The 19,271-nt window shown below is 34.9% G+C and overlaps 1 protein-coding gene across 1 annotated transcript in view; it reads left to right on the top strand.

The window, feature by feature from the left end:
- The window catches only part of LOC122525179 (netrin-1-like), a 130,656-nt gene extending 119,006 nt beyond the window's left edge, over positions 1 to 11,650 (top strand). The window contains exons 5-7 of the mRNA XM_043647854.1: positions 5,925 to 5,993; positions 7,425 to 7,635; positions 7,880 to 11,650. Coding sequence (XP_043503789.1) covers positions 5,925 to 5,993; positions 7,425 to 7,635; positions 7,880 to 8,024 — 425 coding nt within the window. The 3' untranslated portion in view covers positions 8,025 to 11,650. The remainder of the gene's footprint in view (positions 1 to 5,924; positions 5,994 to 7,424; positions 7,636 to 7,879) is intronic.
- Positions 11,651 to 19,271: the final 7,621 nt, after the last annotated feature.

Here is a 19,271-nt window from a genome sequence, read left to right as displayed (position 1 = left end):
TCCGATGTGTTACGCTCCGAAAATCAGGGATTTTCCACCGCAGACGATCGAAAGAAGGACATTTCTGCGAGCGTGACAATGACAATTGGACCGTTCAAAAACGAGCCCTTCCCTCTCGTCGTTCCCTAGATGGACACGCATCCTCGCCTTTATTTATATGTACAATACTTTCACTCCCCATCGGTTATTTTATTAACGGAAAATACGTCAAATGAAAAGTTCTTTTCGAATGTCTCTTTTTTTGTTGTTGTCAACAATCGTTTACGTTGATACGAAATAAATGGATGGATTAATTGATATGTCCTATGCGAATCTATGAGACCGTGGGACGAAATTATTAATTACCTACTTGCAAAGTATGATCTAGATATTGGGGTTAGGATAAAAGTTTCTTCGTATTTTTAATGCTTGAGCGAAACAACTTTTCTTTTCTTTTCATATTTTGTATTCAGCCGTATAATGATTTGAAATTGTTTTATGGCAGATTTTTAGTTTCTTACCGATATCATAACAGCTAATGTATTAATCGTTGCTAATGTAATCAGAATTATGCGATCCTTAAGTCATTTACCAAAAAAATACGAAGAAACTTTTTCATCGACTCGATATATATAAAAAAAGAGTAAGAAAAAAAGATGAAGATACATTCTTCTAATATATATATTCCTTACGCATGGATGACGTTGCGAGACATATCCCGGGCAAAGTGTGTGACGGTTCACCGACTAAATCCAGAAGCAGTCAGGAAAGATTTCCGAGAAACCTGCGAGATGTGGAAGAAAACTAGCTCACGGTCGTAGAAACAGGAGTTCTTGCTTTTCTCTCTCTCTCTTTCTCTCTCTCTCTTCTCTTTGCTCGTATATTTCTTTTCCACTCTTTTCGTCTACACGTTCCCGGAATATAAAAAGATTACATTATGAATACCAGAGAGGATTAACACGGAATTCTTCGTAAATGACGAAAGAGGGAGAAAACTCGAGCTGTATAAAATGTAATTCCTTTTTTCCCCATATGAGTTCTGTACAAAAGGGAAAAATGATTTTGAGAGATATTATAGGGAAAAACGACGATAGCTTTCAGCTTGGTCGATTAAAATCGAGGTACTTTATCGCGAGTCTCCTAGGACTTCCGAGCGCAGGAAGTAGAAGAGGAGATTGCTTCGAAATCACTTTACTTTCTCGTAATTCATCTCCGCGGTCCGTTCGAAGGGTCCACGAAAGGAGTCTCGATATTATTCTTGTATTTCATAAAACGTATGGACACATTTTTTTAGTCTCGCAATTTATGCTAGAGAGAACAAGCAAAAATTCGATTGTGTGTGCGTGTATGTGTGCGAGTTTGTTATTTTTAAACAGAGATTGAAAATAAATATTCGAAGAAAGCTGTAAAGCCAAGGATATACATTTTTAGATATTGGCGTATAAAGATAAACATGATAGCATTGTGATTTTGAAAATTTCGTAATGACTAACGCACGTCGTTGCGGCCTTCGAGAAGAAGTTGGTTCTGTGTTTTCTTTAGCCGGCTAAAAAGATCGCACGGGTTAACGGGAATTTACGAAATTCTTCTTAAGCCGTACCGAAAAGTGTTGGTAGCCGATGCTACGAGTAGTAAGTACCTTGCCAAGGAAAACACCATCGAGAAGCACGCGCGATTAATCTACGTCGGCCGTTAGCAAAGCACTCTCTTCTTCTTGTCGAAGAAGAAGCCTTGAAATTCGAGAGACCAAAAGGCGAAAAAGCCTCTCAAAAAATATTCTCTATCGTACGATAAAGAAACGAGTAAACCAATAAATTGTCCATTTCTATTGATTCTTTTTTTTTTTTTTAACAAACATTTGATTGCGAAACGAAACGAAATGAATTTACAATTCCGTATTTTTCGTGAGTTCGCATGATAAATCAAATTACAAAGATACATACATATATTATAACGTAAACGTAAACACGAGTTTATAATATTATGCTACAATTAAAATATGTAGGTACACGTTCATATATAAATCTTATACCTTACGTGCTATAAAACTTGACGAAGCGAATGAATGAATCGCTATGAATGAAGCGGCTTGTCCAAAGAACCCATCTAGTGAATGGGATACGCCCGGTTGTACGATGCGTACGCACGCACGCACGCACGTAGGCACGCACGTTCACGCAGGAAACGGTCTCTACGAATACTCGAATGATTTTTATCCTAATTCAATACTAAAGCTAGTTAAGGAGGAAGTCGTAAACCTATTTCATCCTTAACGTCTTAGAAAATGATATCCGTTCCATAGATAAATAGAATTTGCTTTATAGTCGACACGATTTAAGTTTCTGTTGAAATCGCTGCTTCCTCGGTATGACGAAACGTAGAATTAAAAATAAGAAATTAGTAGAAAACGAGACACGGATTAAAATTCTTTCATCCACCGTATGTGATTTCGATCGAAGGATCAATTATATTCCAAAACCTGTGATATAATTATCTGGTAGAAAGGCGCTTCCAGCAAGGATCACGGCCTCGTCGAGACTTATGCGCTTTCTCACAACGAGTACCTACCTCCTTCACGTTTGAGTCGAAATTATAGGCTGCCTATTACACGGCTAGAACGATACTAGAATAACCAAGGGAGAAAGACTGAACGAAAAGAAGAAAAGTGCGTGCTTCCTTTCTCGCCTTGGCCACTAAATTGTACGATTGTTAAAGCGGCTAAACCATCCAGCGTGTTAAAACGATAGGCGGTAAAAGCAATGAAAGAGAACGAGGAAAAGAGCCAATGAGACTTACGATCTAAAGAAAGAGAGTGGGAGAGGGAGAGGGAGAGAGAGAGAGAGAGAAGAAATGAAGAAAGCTGGACAAAGAGAAGGAGCTTGCTTTTCCACGAACGCGCCAAACGATAATTATGAAATTCCTGCAAAATGCTTTTGCACGCAATCAACGTAGAACGAACGCACGTGTGTGTACAAGGCTCGGCACGGTTTATTCAAGCAACTCGAGTCGAACACGAAGCGAGTCGATCCTCTTCGTCCTTTCTGCATAGTTTCTAGTCATCCATCTTTCTCTCTCACACACACACGCGCATATTCGCTCACTTTCTCTCTCTCTCTCTCTCTCTCTTTCTCTTTCACATCTCTCGTCGCAACTCGCAGTCTTTTCGAGCAAAGCGCGAGCCGCGTAAAATGCCTCTCATACTTTGACGGTTATTACGGATTCCTTAGCGAGTAAAGATACACGCGAGAGTGCTGGTAAACGCGTACTGCAAAATAAAGAGGAACGAAGAAACGAGAGTCAGCTCGCGTGCAACGCCTCACCTCTTCGATAATTAACAAACTCTCCTATTACTCCTCAGTAGGTATATGACATGCACATCTTCAGTTTCCTATTCGCTCTCGATGAAATCGTAAACGATGTTACGATTATGGTTGAATGAACCGGCTTGTTACCGCTTTCTCATCGAGGAAGAATCTTCTTCTCGAGTATACACTCCTTTACGATCCTTCCCTTTCGCCGATCTCCCTCTCCCTCTCCCTCTCTCTCTCTCTCTCTCTTACATTATGATGTAATATCAAAGACACTAGAAACTACTTCTAATCGTTTCGATAAAGTCCTTCGAAATATAATCTCTTGACGCTTATTCTAACTCTTAAGAAACCATAAGGAAGTGGGCAAACGTAACTTTCTTACTCTCACTCTCACTCTCACCCTCTCTCTCTCTCTCTTCATTCTTCTTTATTCAAAAAAGCATTGTCTATTTCTTTCTATTAACTCTCTTAGTATCCCCATTTCTCTCTTTCTCTCTTCGTCTCTATCCCCCGGTAATTCTGGATCGTAACATATCTCACGTAGAATTAATTGAGTCTCGCTCTCCGAGTCGCATTATATACGCTGACCGTGCCGCTCGAGATAATAGATGGATAACAGAGACTAGATAATAGATATGGCACCGAGGAGAATGATAATGGCCGATGTCAAGTGCGAGACGAGACAAGCTGAAGTTATCTAATGTAAGTGTCGGTGATGTATCGCATATATACTACTATATATAATGTATAGGCCTTAGTCATTCGCTATTACAAAACTAACTTATTTTATTGGGTTTTTTTATTTACTTATTTTAAAAAACTAACTTTAAAATTATAAAAGAACTTTATCAAGATATAATTCACCTAGCAATCATAATTAAAATATGCGTCCATAGTTGCAAGCGTAGCCTTTAATAAATGCATGATAAATTGCATCAGTGGTTGGGTAAAAATTTGAAAACAAAATTTTGTCAAGAATTTTGTAAGGTTTCCTTATAAAAGAACCCTTGACGAACGTACGTACTCCTGGTCATAGAAAAAATATTTGATAAAACTCCTAGTAGTGCAAAAATTAACCTTAAATAACAAATATCTTCTATTGAAGTCGCATCAAAAAAAAGGAAGGAACTTATGGGACAACCTAATACTAAAGAAAAAATATAAAACGTACAAATACTACATATTTAAAATGCAATATTTAATATTTAAAAAAAAAAAGAATCAAATAAATTTATTGATATAAATTTATTGAATTTGTAGAAAATAATTAATTGAATTTGCCTTAGTTCTGCATCGAGTAATCGTTACAACCAACTGGCTATCTATGCCTCTAAGCACTCAAACCGGAAAGGGTTAATGTACCGTCTTCTTCCTCGTCGTCGTCATCGTCATCGTCGTCGTCGTCGTCGTCCTCGTCGTCCTCGTCGTCCTCGTCGTCCTCGTCGTCCTCGTCGTTGTTGTCATGACGTCATGACACGTCCAACATCGCGTGACAAGGTACCACGCGAAGAGATCCATCTCTTTTCCTACCGCGCTTTTAACCGGTACACACTCGACCTGTCCTTCCCTTCCTCTCCTTCCTCTTCTCCCCTTTTACTCCATTTGGCCTTCCTTGGTGCTTGGAGGCACCAAGTGTACCGAAGTGGATAATACGATGGTTAGGGCGAACGACGGACCAGACGAATGCCTCGGGAATTTGCGAGAAGCTAAATGTCGACGACGACGACTACAACACGACACGCACAACCAATGCACTTTCAGCTTCGTCCTATTTAGATATATCTAACATTTTTATATGTATTATATAATAGAAATATAATATAGGTATATACCTTTTACAGGAGATGAAAAAAATATAATACTTTTGGAAAAGTTTATTCCGAGCATTACCTCAAACTAGATGTATAAATTATACGAGAGCATTATAAACATAAGTAAATACTGAAATCTTTGTAAGCATAATTATACTTGTTAATATTTGATATAACAACTGATAATTCATTTCAAAATTAATATTCTACCGATCACTATAATGCACTATTTTTAATTTGTAATGTATTTATGTATAAGGAAATATTTGTTTAACCCAAATTATTATTTCGTAGATACGATAAATACTCTACATAGATATCCGAATAACATTCGCTTCTATGGGATAGAATTTTCGTGCCTCTGGCCAAACATGAATATGCGATTTCAAATTTTAGTATCTCGTACACGATGTTTCATTAGGATGCAAATTATTCATTCATAAGACTTGTTGTATACAGGCATAGAATGCCGCGTTAATGTCGGAATCGTTTTGATGGATATCGCGGCATTACCATTGAATATGCATTCAACAAAGCGTTGAAACTATTATTACCATCGACAAATTTTATCTATGAATTTAACGAAAATTTTTATATCAACGATATCCCTTATTATTTATCTTGTCACGTGCAACGGATCAGGGGCCTTCAGGATTGCGCTTTTACTCGGAAATGACGATATTTATTTTAATATGTTTTAATTACGAAACTTCAACTTCGTTTACCGCGAGCAGCCTATAGAAATTCATTAAACAAATTAAACAAAAATATTTTCCTCGTACTATTTTAGCTATGGGATTTTAAATATTTTCTTTTGTTACAGATCAATGTGGAAAGTGTCGCGCCAGCACGAAGAGAGTCAATCTGAACAAATACTGCAAAAGAGATTACGGTGAGTGTTTAAAAAAAAAAAAAACAATTCTAAATTAATTTGAAACGGAATACAAACTAAATAAAATATTTAGAAAGAACGAAATAAAATGTCGGTTTCGGGTCAAAGTTCCTCGAAGGGTTCGAAAAGAGAAAAGAGAAAACGGAGGGATCTACTACATGCAATCCAAACTCGACCATTCGTTTCACTTCTTCTTCCTCTTCTTCTTCCTCTTTCTTCTCCCTTTTCGTTGGTTCATTCGTTCGTTGATGTTATGGTCGTGTGTGCGAGGCGGCTCGTTTAAAAAAGGTGAAAGGCTCGCCGTTTTAGCGAGTAAGACTTTCAATAATAGAAAGGCATGCTTTTGAACCGTGGTCCAGTACGCTGGGGCCACGGTTTTAGGTTCTCCTTCTTTCTCTTTCTCTCTTTTTCTCTCTGTTTCTTTCTCTCTCTTTCTACTCCTCTCTTCCGTCCATTTGCTTGATTCAGCGCAGATAAATCTTCAACAGGTCTGCACTTAGCTGTCTCCGTCTTGGAATAGAAGCCGAAACGACCACACGACTATCCTTCTTCATTTTTTTTTCTCGTTTTTTCTCACTCCTTTCTCTTTCGTGTCGTTTTGCGGAAGCAAATCCGATAAGAAGAGAATATTTCAAAAATAGCGTTAACCAGTAACGTCTTACTCATACATAAAGAACACACGGGGACTACCAAATTTAATTTAAAAACAAAAAAATAAGAAAAGGGTCTTTTATGTATTCAAATTTACGAGTCACGTTTTCGAACCAATTTAATATAAACCGATTAAATAAAAATGAATAAAATTATAGGATGTTCTTCTTAACGCGCGAGATAATAAATAAAAAGATTTTATTTATTGAAAAGTAACGTTATCATAGTAGAAATAAAAATGACGATCCGTTATCAAAAAAACGTGAGAGTAGGACTAAGATCCTTTCGTATGAAGCGTCTTTCTCTTTCCCGATCGAGTATAGTAATGAATGGTTCTATCTAAAGTACCGCTTGACGTTGAGTCGGTTTCGACGAGCGCGCACCGGCCATGACCCTGGTCCTTGGCGAAAGGCTAATAGTATCCCTGTCCTGCGAACGACAGGATCGATGGATACGATCGTAATAAGAAAAAGAAAGAAAGACAAGCAAAAGCTGTTTCGCAGACCGCAACCCTATTCCCCAGACAGTTTTCCTTCGTCTGTGGGAAACCTCGACCTCCTTCCAAATACTCGACATATATATCTACATAATATAATATATATATATATATATTACTATAGTATCGTACGTGTTAGTACTTGCACAATATAAATATAATAATATAATATATATATTATTAATATTATTATTTTTAATTATATTTCTTTTATTTTTTTTTAAATTTTCCACACATTTTTTCCTGTAACTTTTCAAGTAAATATTCTGTTTTCATTTTTCTAGCTATACTTGGAAGAATAACAGACAGGCACAAGAAGAGCGACGGTTCGCAAAGCGGTAGTGGTGTCTCTGGGGCATCTTGGATACGCTTCACATTGAATGTCGACTATATATATAAAAAGAATCCAAATTCAAGGATTCGACGCGGTGATGTTCCGCTTTACGTGCACTCTGAGGATTTGGCCTGTAGATGCCCCAAGATCAAACCAAGCAAGTGAGTATTTCGTTTATTTTATAACGAGTTATAATAAACACTATTCCACATATAAAGGGTGTCTGAAGTTTTTCAGAGCAAACGATGTCAGCGTATTCTATGCACGAAAATAAGAAAAGAAAAAAAAATGTTCTATAAAAATAATTCAATTAATAAAAATATTTAGTTATATGCATAAGAAATGTATAGGACTCATTGAAGATCCTAAAAACGTAATATTGATCCTCGTTCGTTATGTCCACAGATCGTATTTGATCCTCGGCCAAGAAAGTGACGGTGGAAGTCAAGGTGGTCTGACTGTAACGCAAAGATCGATTGTCATCGAGTGGCGCGACGAATGGCATCGTCGAATGCGCCGCTTCCAACGTAGAGCGAGATCATGCCATTGAAGGAGTAGCAAGTCATCGGCACATACGAGGACGTAGAGAGAGGGAGAGAGAGAGAGAGTATGTGTGTGTGTGTATGAGAGAGAATGAGAGAAAGAGAGAACGAAGGAAAATTAGGAAGGATTCGCCCCACCACCCATCTTTAGAGAAGAGCCTGCTACCTTCATTTTTCTAATCGCTCGTACCGCCCGAGTGTATTGAACGGTTCCACCGATTCTGAACGATAAAAAAAGATAAAATAAAAAAAACATATATAAGCCGAATATCGGTATTCGCGCGTCAGCTCGATTATTATTTCCAGCGCGAGTATCGATAATCGTGCGTCTTCCATAATCGATATGTGCACCGTACCGTACTATATCATGCTATGCTATGCTATGCCATGTCATGTCATGCCATGCTATCTCGCACTCGTATATTACCGGTATTATTTGAGATGCTACCGATTATATACCGGACAAAAAAAATAAATATAAAAGAAGAAAGAGAGAAAGAGAAAGGTTATAGGGCAAGAAACTTTCAAGTGAGTTCGAAGCTTCAAATTTTGATTAATTCGCGGCGGTGTGCGGCAATAGTAGCAGCAACAGTAGTAGTGGCAGTCTCTCCTTAAATCGTTCTCAACCCTTCTGTCGAAAACAAGCGTGCGAAGTGAGTGAGTGAAAGAGAAAGAGAGAGAGAGAGAGAGAAAGAGAACATGAACGAGCACGCGATCCGAGAGAATGAATGCGTGTGTAAATGAATGCGAGGAAGAGAGAGAGAGAGAGTAAGAGAAACAAGTGGACAAGCTAGTGAAACGAGAAGAGTTTTAAGCGCAAGCAAGGCACGGAATATATTTAGCTGTCGTATATTATCATCAAAGCCATATCGTGCTGTCGGCTCAAGGAGCGAAGAACCGTCGGCTTTGGACACACGTTGGACACGAGCCACGATTACCAGCTCCTCCAACGTCCTCCTCCAACATGTACTTCTCCAAACATCATGCTCCTCCGCTTGCCGGCATTTCACAGCCAGAGAAAATCGCTTCCTCCTCGTGTTATCTCGCCAATCGCGATTCCAAAGAGACACGATATCTTTTTGCGCATAATATGATATTATATCTACATTTGTTGTACCGATAATAGTTAAGAAACGCAATCGTGACGACGTACAGTGAGTCCCAGAAGTATTCGTAACCCTATTGTCAATTTAAAGAACAATCAATGTTTTCTTGTAATACAATATTTTCAAATTCTTATATACAGAAGCATATTTTAGGATTCCGTGTATAAGAATTTCGAAGTTTTGCATTACAAGAGAATATTAATTATTTCAAATTTACAATGAAAACGTTTACGAATACTCCTGTGACTCATTGTATATAATATAATGCAAAGAAAAAACACACAAACTTCTATTTCAATATAATAAATGTTGAATTAATGTATCAAGTGAAATCGAGGTGTTACTTAACTCTTGTCGGTAGGTTGTTCAGTTTCCGTAAACGAAGTGAAACGATCATCGACTTATATCTATCCTTTATCCTTTTTCGCGATTTTAATGCGAATGATAAAAAGGACGAGCAGCGGCGAAAAAAACAAAACCATAAGAATTTCGCAAGAACTGTGCGACCGACTGTAAATGGCACAAAACTACTTCCATATACGCTAACCCCGAGGCCTTTCCTTAAATGCCTAACCATCACCACCACCACCACCACTACTACCAACCTCCTTCTTCCTCCTACTCCGTCTCCTACATCATCCCTTCTTTTTTAATTTATTTATTCTTCTTCGCTCGCGTACGACGATAACGCGTCGACACGACACGAACATCCTACGCTCAACACGCACACATACATTCACACATACATACATACATGCAGGGACGTACAGGACAGACAGGTGGACACAGGCATACAAGTACACGCATATAGACACGCACACAAACAGCACCAAATAAAAAACAACAAGAACAACAAAGATAATGATTACACGCGTTCGTTGAATGTAGATTTTCTTGTACATTTTCTATATAAATTATTAAGACCTTTTTCTAGCTGATATTATGTATTATTAATGACTTACTTATGTAGATGAAAATAAACGGTAGAGCGAGAGAAAGAGAGAGAAAGAGAGAGAGAGAGGCTAAGCAGCCGAAGAAGCGCGTCGCAATATAAATTAAATTACACTGCCTTTTATCGATCACTGCCGACGATCGTCCGTTTCACAAGGATCGATGGATCGATGCGTCGAAACGTGAAAGAAAGAGAGAGAGAATATCAACCCGTTGTTTTTTGATCGATCGTATGCATTCTTCGAGCCTACGTTCATGCGTGAAGTAAAAAAAAAAAAAGAATAACAAGGAAGAAGTGGGGAAATTTGGCGGATTTTTGGACGAAAGGACGCGCTTATGTTAGATCCGATAAAAAGAACGTTTAAACCATCGATCCTCGATAATCGGTAAAATCAAGTTCCTAAGCACGACGATCGTTACCTTTCTTAGTGCAAGGAACAATAAGAAAGAAAAATAAGAAAGGCCGTGTTTAATTAATCGGAAGGAAATAAGCGTATACATGTATTTAGCTTCGCGTATAAAATGACAAAATCTATAATAAGAAACGCTACTTTCGATCGGCGACGTTCATACGTACTTACGTACTTACTTATATTTGCTCTCTAATCGACGATCGAGAAGAAAAAAAATAACAAAAATGTGTATCGTTTAAATGGGCAAAGCGCGTATTGAAGAGTTGCGATTTTCGTAAATCCGCTTCGAATACGATAATGCGATAAGCGACACGTGCGACTGGTTGCAAGGCGACGCGAGAAGCAAATGCGACCGTTTTAATTAAAAAAGAGAGAGAGAAAGAGAAAAAGAGAAAGAAATTAAAAAAAAAGAATGAAAAGTAAACTAAGCAAGCAAGATCCGATTCGGTCTATCTCCGTCGTCTACGCTAGAATTACATGTATAAAATGTACCAACTTAAGATAACACTATTTAGATTTTAAGATTCAAGAAAAAGTTATATCGTATATTTACCGCAGTTTAGCGGCCGACAGGTAGTAACAAAAGAAAATAGGAGAAAAAATAAAAAGAAGAAGAGTAGATCAAAATGGCGCGCGATCTTCCAATCAATTTTTTTCGATCGTATTTTTTTACAATCGTCGATCTTCGTACCTTTTTGCTTTTTTTTTTCTTTTTTTTTTTATAGATCTCCTTTCCAATCATTTAGTTTAACTTTATCTTCTTTATTTCGTGAGAGAGAAAGGAAGAGATTCGGATTTTTTAAAAAACAATGAAGTCATTCGTTAACGCGAGGATAAATGCGATAATTCCATGATTTAGTCTATCATTTGTTCGACGATTTATTCAACAATTTATTCGACGACGATTGACTGATCGCTTGCGTCCATCACGAATAAGAGGAAACGAATGTTAAAGGATTTCCGATCATGCCAATATATCGTAGAATATACGCGATGTCACATTAAGTGTGCTATTTATACCTCCAAATTATTATATCGATTGCTACTACTGTACCACACAATTATGAAACTTAGACGCGATTAAATTATTAGATGTACCGTTGTGTATTGTGGTGTAATAAATGTGACTAGTTGTATGAGAAATAAAATCCAATGCGTATAAAATAATATCTTTAATCCCTTTCCCATCTACTCGTTTAAAAATTAATTTTAAAAACTTCAAACTAAAACAAATATACTATCTTACAAAAAAAATGCAAAATTTTAATATTATTTAATATTATTTTTTAATATTGTTTTTTGATATCAGTAACGCCACGTAGCGAGACAAATAGAAAAGTTAATAATCGTTAAACTTATCGACTGTAGCTAATCGATTGATAAAAATTTACTAAGTTATAAAACTTACAAGATAAATAGAAATCTACATTACCATAAAGACCTGTTGATAATTGCATTGACTTAGATCTACATAGATAAGGTAGATCTATAAGCGATCGCATACAACATTATCGACGAATCATCGAAAATCAATTTAAACCTTTATTCTTAAAAAATTTTAAACCTTTTATATTTTTATATAAGAAAATTATTCACCGAATTAAAATTTTTGAAAATTATTACAATAAAATTCACAAATAGACTTTTTTTTCTGTGATGATCTCTATATACTGATCTATAACCACAATGATTAATTATACATAATTATGTTCCCTGAGATTTATATATAATATATATATACCACCTCACAACATTCTTTGATAGTATATATATTATAGTTATGAGGTAATAAAATTGTAAATAATTATATTTAATTTTTAATGTCTAAACATGTGTGTGCCTTCAGAAATGCATTAATACATATATTTGAAACAGTAGTCATTTAAAACGTTTAAATAGAAGAAAATCTCAAAGGTTGGTAGTTAAATCCAATGATGATCACCTGGAACAAGAAGAAAACTATATTAATCATACAGTCAAGTGATACAATAGCCTGACATATAAATCGTCCAACTCGCAGATGCACTTTTCAACTGAATACTTTATTTATTTTGATCAAATCTCTATTTACTGTTGCAATGAAATTAAATTTAAACACGTAATTTTACATTTAGATAAAATATATATATAAAAAAAAGGAAAAGTTAAAATATTAAAATATAAATCTCTAATAATTATAATGAAATACTTTTAAAATGCATTATATAGAAAAGAAAAATTGCAAATTTAATAAAATACGATTACAGTATCTTTTAAGAAAAATCTTAAAAAAAAAATCTTTAAAAAAAATCTTTAAAAAAATCTTAAAGACGAAACAAGAAAAGAGAAATTACTGTAATATTTACCGAACGTTATTTAAGCTTTAAAATTTAATAATACAAAAATTGTAATATTTCTGACTCTAACTAAACACATATGCATCTTTTGGACGATATGGCACACAGATTTGATGTGCCAAGGAGATGGAATGGTCCATCATCTCCAATTACAACTACAAATTAATGACGAGCAAGAATGTAATATAATAAAATATAAAATATGACTAGAGAGCTATTCTCGAAAAGTTCTAACTTGTCGTTGAACCTTTGAAAATAACTCAATAGACTATGTAGTTGCCCTCTTCAGCCACAATTAAGTGGAGGCCTCTTCGGCATTAGCCTCTTCGGCATTTAGCCTCTTCTTTCTTCAACCCTGAAAACTGCATTGGACATTTTCAACGTGCAAGAAAGATAAGATATCTCATATCTTTTTTTGCAAATTAACTTATATTTCGTTTATGATTCTAATATAGAATTATAAAAAAATTAATTTAAATTTAATGTTAATTATATTCAAGCTCGTATAACCATGGATGAATTTAGAGTTCATTGCATAATATTAAACGAGCACAATTAATCAAACGTCCAAGCAGATAATTTCCCTCGATGACCTAATAACACGTCGCACTTTTAATATCAAATAACAAAATTCAATTGAAATTTAATAATGCAACAAATGTAATGCATTTTCTTGCAATATTTTCATTTCATTCATTTGTTATATTGAACTATATCAAATATTTTTCATTATAAGAGAAAATCACTATTGTGCGAAGTGCCAATCTTAAAACTAAGTATCAAATTCATCAAAGTATTTGCGAGTTTGTTCGAGTCTATCTCGTTCGAGATAGAATCGATATAGAACTGAATCTTTCAAATCGTTGCAAATCCCTTTGAATCATGATACATAAGGAAGATTACAGAAGAGTCACAAAATAAATTTACAAAACAAGCATAATAGAATGAGATGATAAAATTTTGCAACAATTCTGTATAAACCAGGAGGCGGAATTTCCACTCCGGAGTGGAAGCGAACATCGTGTCTTTCCTGGATCCTACCTACTTAAAATTAAAGTTTTCACATTCACTCAAAGAAGTATGCTACCTGCCTGCCAATTACCCGTATTTAAAAAGAGCAAATACACATACGTACCCACCCACCCACTCCACGATTCTCTCACATACCACCAGGGTGCAAAAGCCTAAACTAGAGAGCATGCCCCGGGGCACCTCCGACACCCTAGTTCAACCACGTTTTCTAAACTTATATGCTAAAGGGTATACGTACTGATTGCTGTAATCGTCTGCCAAGGCTAGTGATTATTGCATACAAAACTACAGCAAAAATACAAGTATACACTAGTATATATGCATACTAGTAATATACGAGTATATCAAAGTTTCCACAAATAAATGCGGTAACTCTACTATGCAAAACGATTGTTAAAAAAAAAAAAAAGTTCGTATCGTACACGTGACTCTACAAGTTATTTTTTTTTCAATAACTTTAAAAAATAATAAGCGCGGTATTACGTGTCGCGAAACGATGTACAATGCACACACCTAAACGCGCACACAGGTGCAACGTACACCGTGCAATCACTAGCACAATGACAGCCGCCAATAGGGGAAAAGCTTAAAACTAAACCTATACTAATTGTTTCTCACCTATACGAGTAGCACCTGGGCACAGGTATAAATGAGAACGCAGAAAGTATAGGGGGGAGAAACGGGAGATTAGTATATTAGAAGCTGAAAATCCTGATCTAAAAAACATTATTAACATACATAAATACATGGAAACATTTTATTTTATAACATATACCAAAACATTTTATTTCATCTAAACGGTATAAGACTCTACACATCATTTGAATTTGACTGTTTGATTATGCAAAGAATTGTGTTAAATTTAATTTTTTAATATTTAAGAATTTAAAAAAAGCAAAATAAATATATATAAAAATCCTCGGATGACTCCTTTCATTAAGTTGGCTGTTCTATTAAAAGAACTGGGCTTTGAGCCACCACTTAACTGCTAGAATCTATCCGTCGCGAATGAGTTTGTTTTCTTGCTCATTTAATTGTAATATCGAAGTATCGATATATCGAAATTAATCGCGATTAGATAAACTAAGTACGAAGCAATGCATGTAAGATATTTAATACATGCTTTTCTGGACGAAAACGATTAAATTAATGCTCGGTTTCGCCACTACTAACCACGAACAAAACACGTAATAAAAAAGAAAGTGCATTAATTGATTGCACTGCTAATTAAATGAATTTAACCGGTGAGACAAGAAAACCTATCCTGAACTAATAAAACATACAATACAACACAATATAATATACAATTTTCATGAGTAACTCCTAGAAAGGAATTACTCATGTGCTCGTCACTAATTTATTTAAATAATTACAACCAGTAACTCGTGCCGATTAGGACCTTTCATCCTCGACATGATTGAGCACCGGAGGGACTTTAAATTTTAACTCACGGTATAAGAAGTTCTACGATGGCTCCAAAACACTCCTACTTCGCAGCAAGTATTGTAGAATGAGAGTATCGAAGATCCATCGAAGATCCATCGAAGATCCATCGAAGATCCATCGAAGATCCATCGAAGATCCATCGAAGATCCATCGAAGATCCATTGAAGAATTCATTCCACATCTCTGATAAGGTAGAAAGTCCGTCGTCATATCTGTAAAATAAAATAGAACAAAACGATAAGTTATTTGCAATATAATCCAAAATCATATAAAATAAAATCGAATAAAATGTAAATAAAAATAGATACTTACAATGCATTCCAATGGGATGAAATTCAATTGCACCATGGCGATGCACCTCGCGTGAATCTAAAAACGCGGTATAAACGAAAATAAGAAACTATAGATGAGTTTCTTATCGCGAAACCGAAATTTTATTATACGTCGAACAACACTGATTCTAATTCGCGTGTGATTTTAATTTACTATACGCCCGATCACTGATTCTACACAACTAATTCAAAGACTGCTTTGCACACAGTCAATGCAAGTAGAAAAATCTTCATTGATGCACTGATTCTAATACGCGAACAGTCTGTGCGACTGTTTAAAGATAAAAATACAACTTTACTCGAACAAATTCTAATGCAATTACTGCCTTGGTCGCAGTTAATTTAATATATATATTGCAAAAATAGTTCACGAACGCGACGGAATTGAAATTAACGAACGAACGTGCTTCTAATCCGTGATTTTAATTATATTTAACGATACAACACTCCCGTATATTGCTTCGCGCACGATAGCAATGCACGAACACTTGCAACACTTCACAAACACAATTCACAAACACTTCCAACACTGATATATTCCCATGATGATCTGAAACAGAAATAAAAACAAAATTATAAATATCATTGTTGTAAGTAAAAAAATTATTATAATTATTGAGAAAGTGTTTAAAATAAAAATTGACTTACGTTTATTCTTCATTGATGAATGCACGATGGGTATCCTACCCTTAGGATGACAATGAGCACACGTTTAAACCGAATAGAAGAAACTTACGGAGTTTCTTTACCCGAAAAACGAAACTTTTACATACGGCGTACATCACTGATTCTACTTTCCGATTCTTTTATATTTTATTTTTACGATGCAACACACGAGTACTTCATTGCCTACGCGCTCGATTGCAATGATGTTCTGCAACAGAAAAAGAAAAAGAACAATTAATATCATCGTTATAATAAAAAACCATTAAAGTTATCATAGAAACGTTTAATAGGAAAATATACTTACTTTTAGTCTTCATTGATGACTGCAGGATGGGTATCCTACCCTTAGGATGACGATGAATAAAATAAAATTAAATAAAACTCTGGAAAGCTGAAACATACTAAAAAGATTATAGAACAATATATCCTGTGAATCATTCCTGAAGGCATTGCACACTTTTAAAGATATTTTATCATAAAGAATCAATATAAATTCAAGCAATATTAATTGCCTTTATCTCACTACTTGTATAAAATTACATATAAAGTATTTAATATCAGTAAAAATTGTTAATAAAAATCGATAACGTTATATATATAATAGTTTAATACGTCACGTTCGTTAGATCTTATTGTTAGCTCGTTGAAGGACTGATCAGGAATGAACACGTAATCGCGTCTTCATGTCGAACGTTCGGCTGCCTTCGTTTTGTTTTCGGCTGTCTTCGTTTCTTCTGTTCTCACTTCGAGAAATTCCTGGAATATACGTACTCATTCATTATTGCCCGTAGATAGAATTTTGTTTTCTTATTTCTCTCTCTCTCTCTCTCTCTCTCTCTCTCTCTCTCTCTCTCTCTCTCTCTCTCTCACTTTCGTTCTCACTCTTTGTATACATTTCTGTATGGATTAAAAAAAAGAATAACGCTTACCTCGATGAATATGAAGATAAAAAAGAGTAAACACAATTGTTAGACTGAGTATATGTATTCCTGCTGGACTCTCCTAATGCTCGGTACCTAAAAAAGGAAAAAAAAGATTACATTAGTATAACATAAAGAAAATCAAATATATGAGTTATGTGTACGAGCTACATACTTATGCATATATGCCTGTATGTGTGTGTATGTAACAGGAATCGAATTTAATACGAAATACGATCTTTAAATACATAATTATGAAAAATAATTAATTAGAGCATCATTAGAGATGGTAGTAAGTATCGATACCATGAAAAAAGCTGGAAATTAGAAGAAATATTGTTAAGTAACATTGGTAAGATTTGGTGGAATATCAAGATATATCGATGTTATAATCTCACAAATTTCTTACGAACTTTTAATATTTCGTTTTGAAAACATTCACGTATGAAAATTTTATGTGTAACTATCGTTTGATATGTAATAGAAAGGTGTAAAATACTTTTCAATTACCTGAATTAAACGAGATGACGCAGTACGCTGGAACATATACTGCTGACAGAAAATGGCGTTTCCTCTACCTTTCCCCTGCGCCCCTTGCCGTTGCCACTGCGTTGCCTCTGGTGCGCATCTACTGCGCGCGGTAGTATGCGCGGTAGTCCACTTTCAAAAAAAGTAGCGAAATCCGTTGACCAATGGCTACTTGAGATTTTGCATTTTTTCCATCTATTATAGAAAAATATCGAATAGTTAAAAATAGGATATAGGAACATAAAAATTGTCGAAATATATACTTTATTAATCCAAACAATGAAAATTGAACATTATAAATCGATATCCATAGAAATGATGCCGTAAAACAAGATATATATCATTGCGTAGAAAAATGCATACCAATGTACATGGAATTTTTTTCTACGCAAATATTCTTTATCCTCGACATTATCGTAATCTTTCGATTATATCATTTGGAAGTCATTTGCTAGAAGAATCTATTAGTATATAGGAAGATTATTTACGTTAGAAAATATTTTTTAATTACCTGAGATTAACGGGACGACGTAGCATCCGTCCGATCTCCAGCACCGACGCCGCGAAAAGAAAGAGGAATGATCAGCAAAGAGCCCTGATTGGCTGATAATTATTGCAAAAGAAAAAGATGACCAATCAGAAATTCCCAATTACCATATAGAAATGTATTTACGCACACGTACGTAACTCGCCTTTCTTCATGACCACTCTAGTCAAGCTTGATATGATAATTTATTTATTAAATAAATAAAAAATTTATTCTATTTTTCTATTTAAGGTACAAGTATCTTGTTAATATTTAAAAAAAAACGAAAAGAATAAAGACAATATGCACTATAATCCTTATCACACAGAACAGAAAAACATACATAATTTATTTATTACAATAATTAAATATCAATTTTATGAATTATTATAATTATTTAATTATTAATCCAATTAATAATTATTGTTATCCAATTTATTTTTCTATTAAGTGTATAAGTTCTTTGTTAATATTTAAGAAATAACGTGTCGAATAAAGACATTTTACACTAAAACCTTTGTCACATTGCACAGAAAAACAGAATCGTATAGAAAAGAAACCTCATTGCAGATATTTTTAAAACAATTGACATCGCATGCCAGAGGAAAATACAATTGTATAGAAATGAAACATCGTTACAGAAATCTTGAAACAATGACATAAGGCACTGTAGCCATCCCCAAGAATTAAAATAACAAGAGTTTTTCCATATCAATACAAAGTATGGGAATTTATACTTTAATGGTTGGCATGAGAGATTTCAATTGTTTGTTTCAATTTATTTTTTCTTTAAGGATGGCTATAGTGCCTTATGTCATTTGTTTTAAAGATTTTTATAACGATGTTTCATTTCTATACAATTGTATTTTCCTCTGGCATGCGATGTCAATTGTTTTAAAAATATCTACAACGTGGTTTCTGTTCTATATGATTGTGTTTTTCTGTGCAATGTGACAAAGTTTTTAGTGTATATTGTCTTTATTCTACACGTTATTCTTT

Source organism: Polistes fuscatus, unplaced genomic scaffold (assembly GCF_010416935.1).
Source record: "Polistes fuscatus isolate 324 unplaced genomic scaffold, CU_Pfus_HIC Scaffold8, whole genome shotgun sequence".
In the NCBI taxonomy this organism is placed as follows: Eukaryota; Metazoa; Arthropoda; class Insecta; order Hymenoptera; family Vespidae; genus Polistes; species Polistes fuscatus.
Note: the sequence above shows the minus strand (reverse complement) of the source record. Positions and strands in the feature narration are given on the sequence as shown.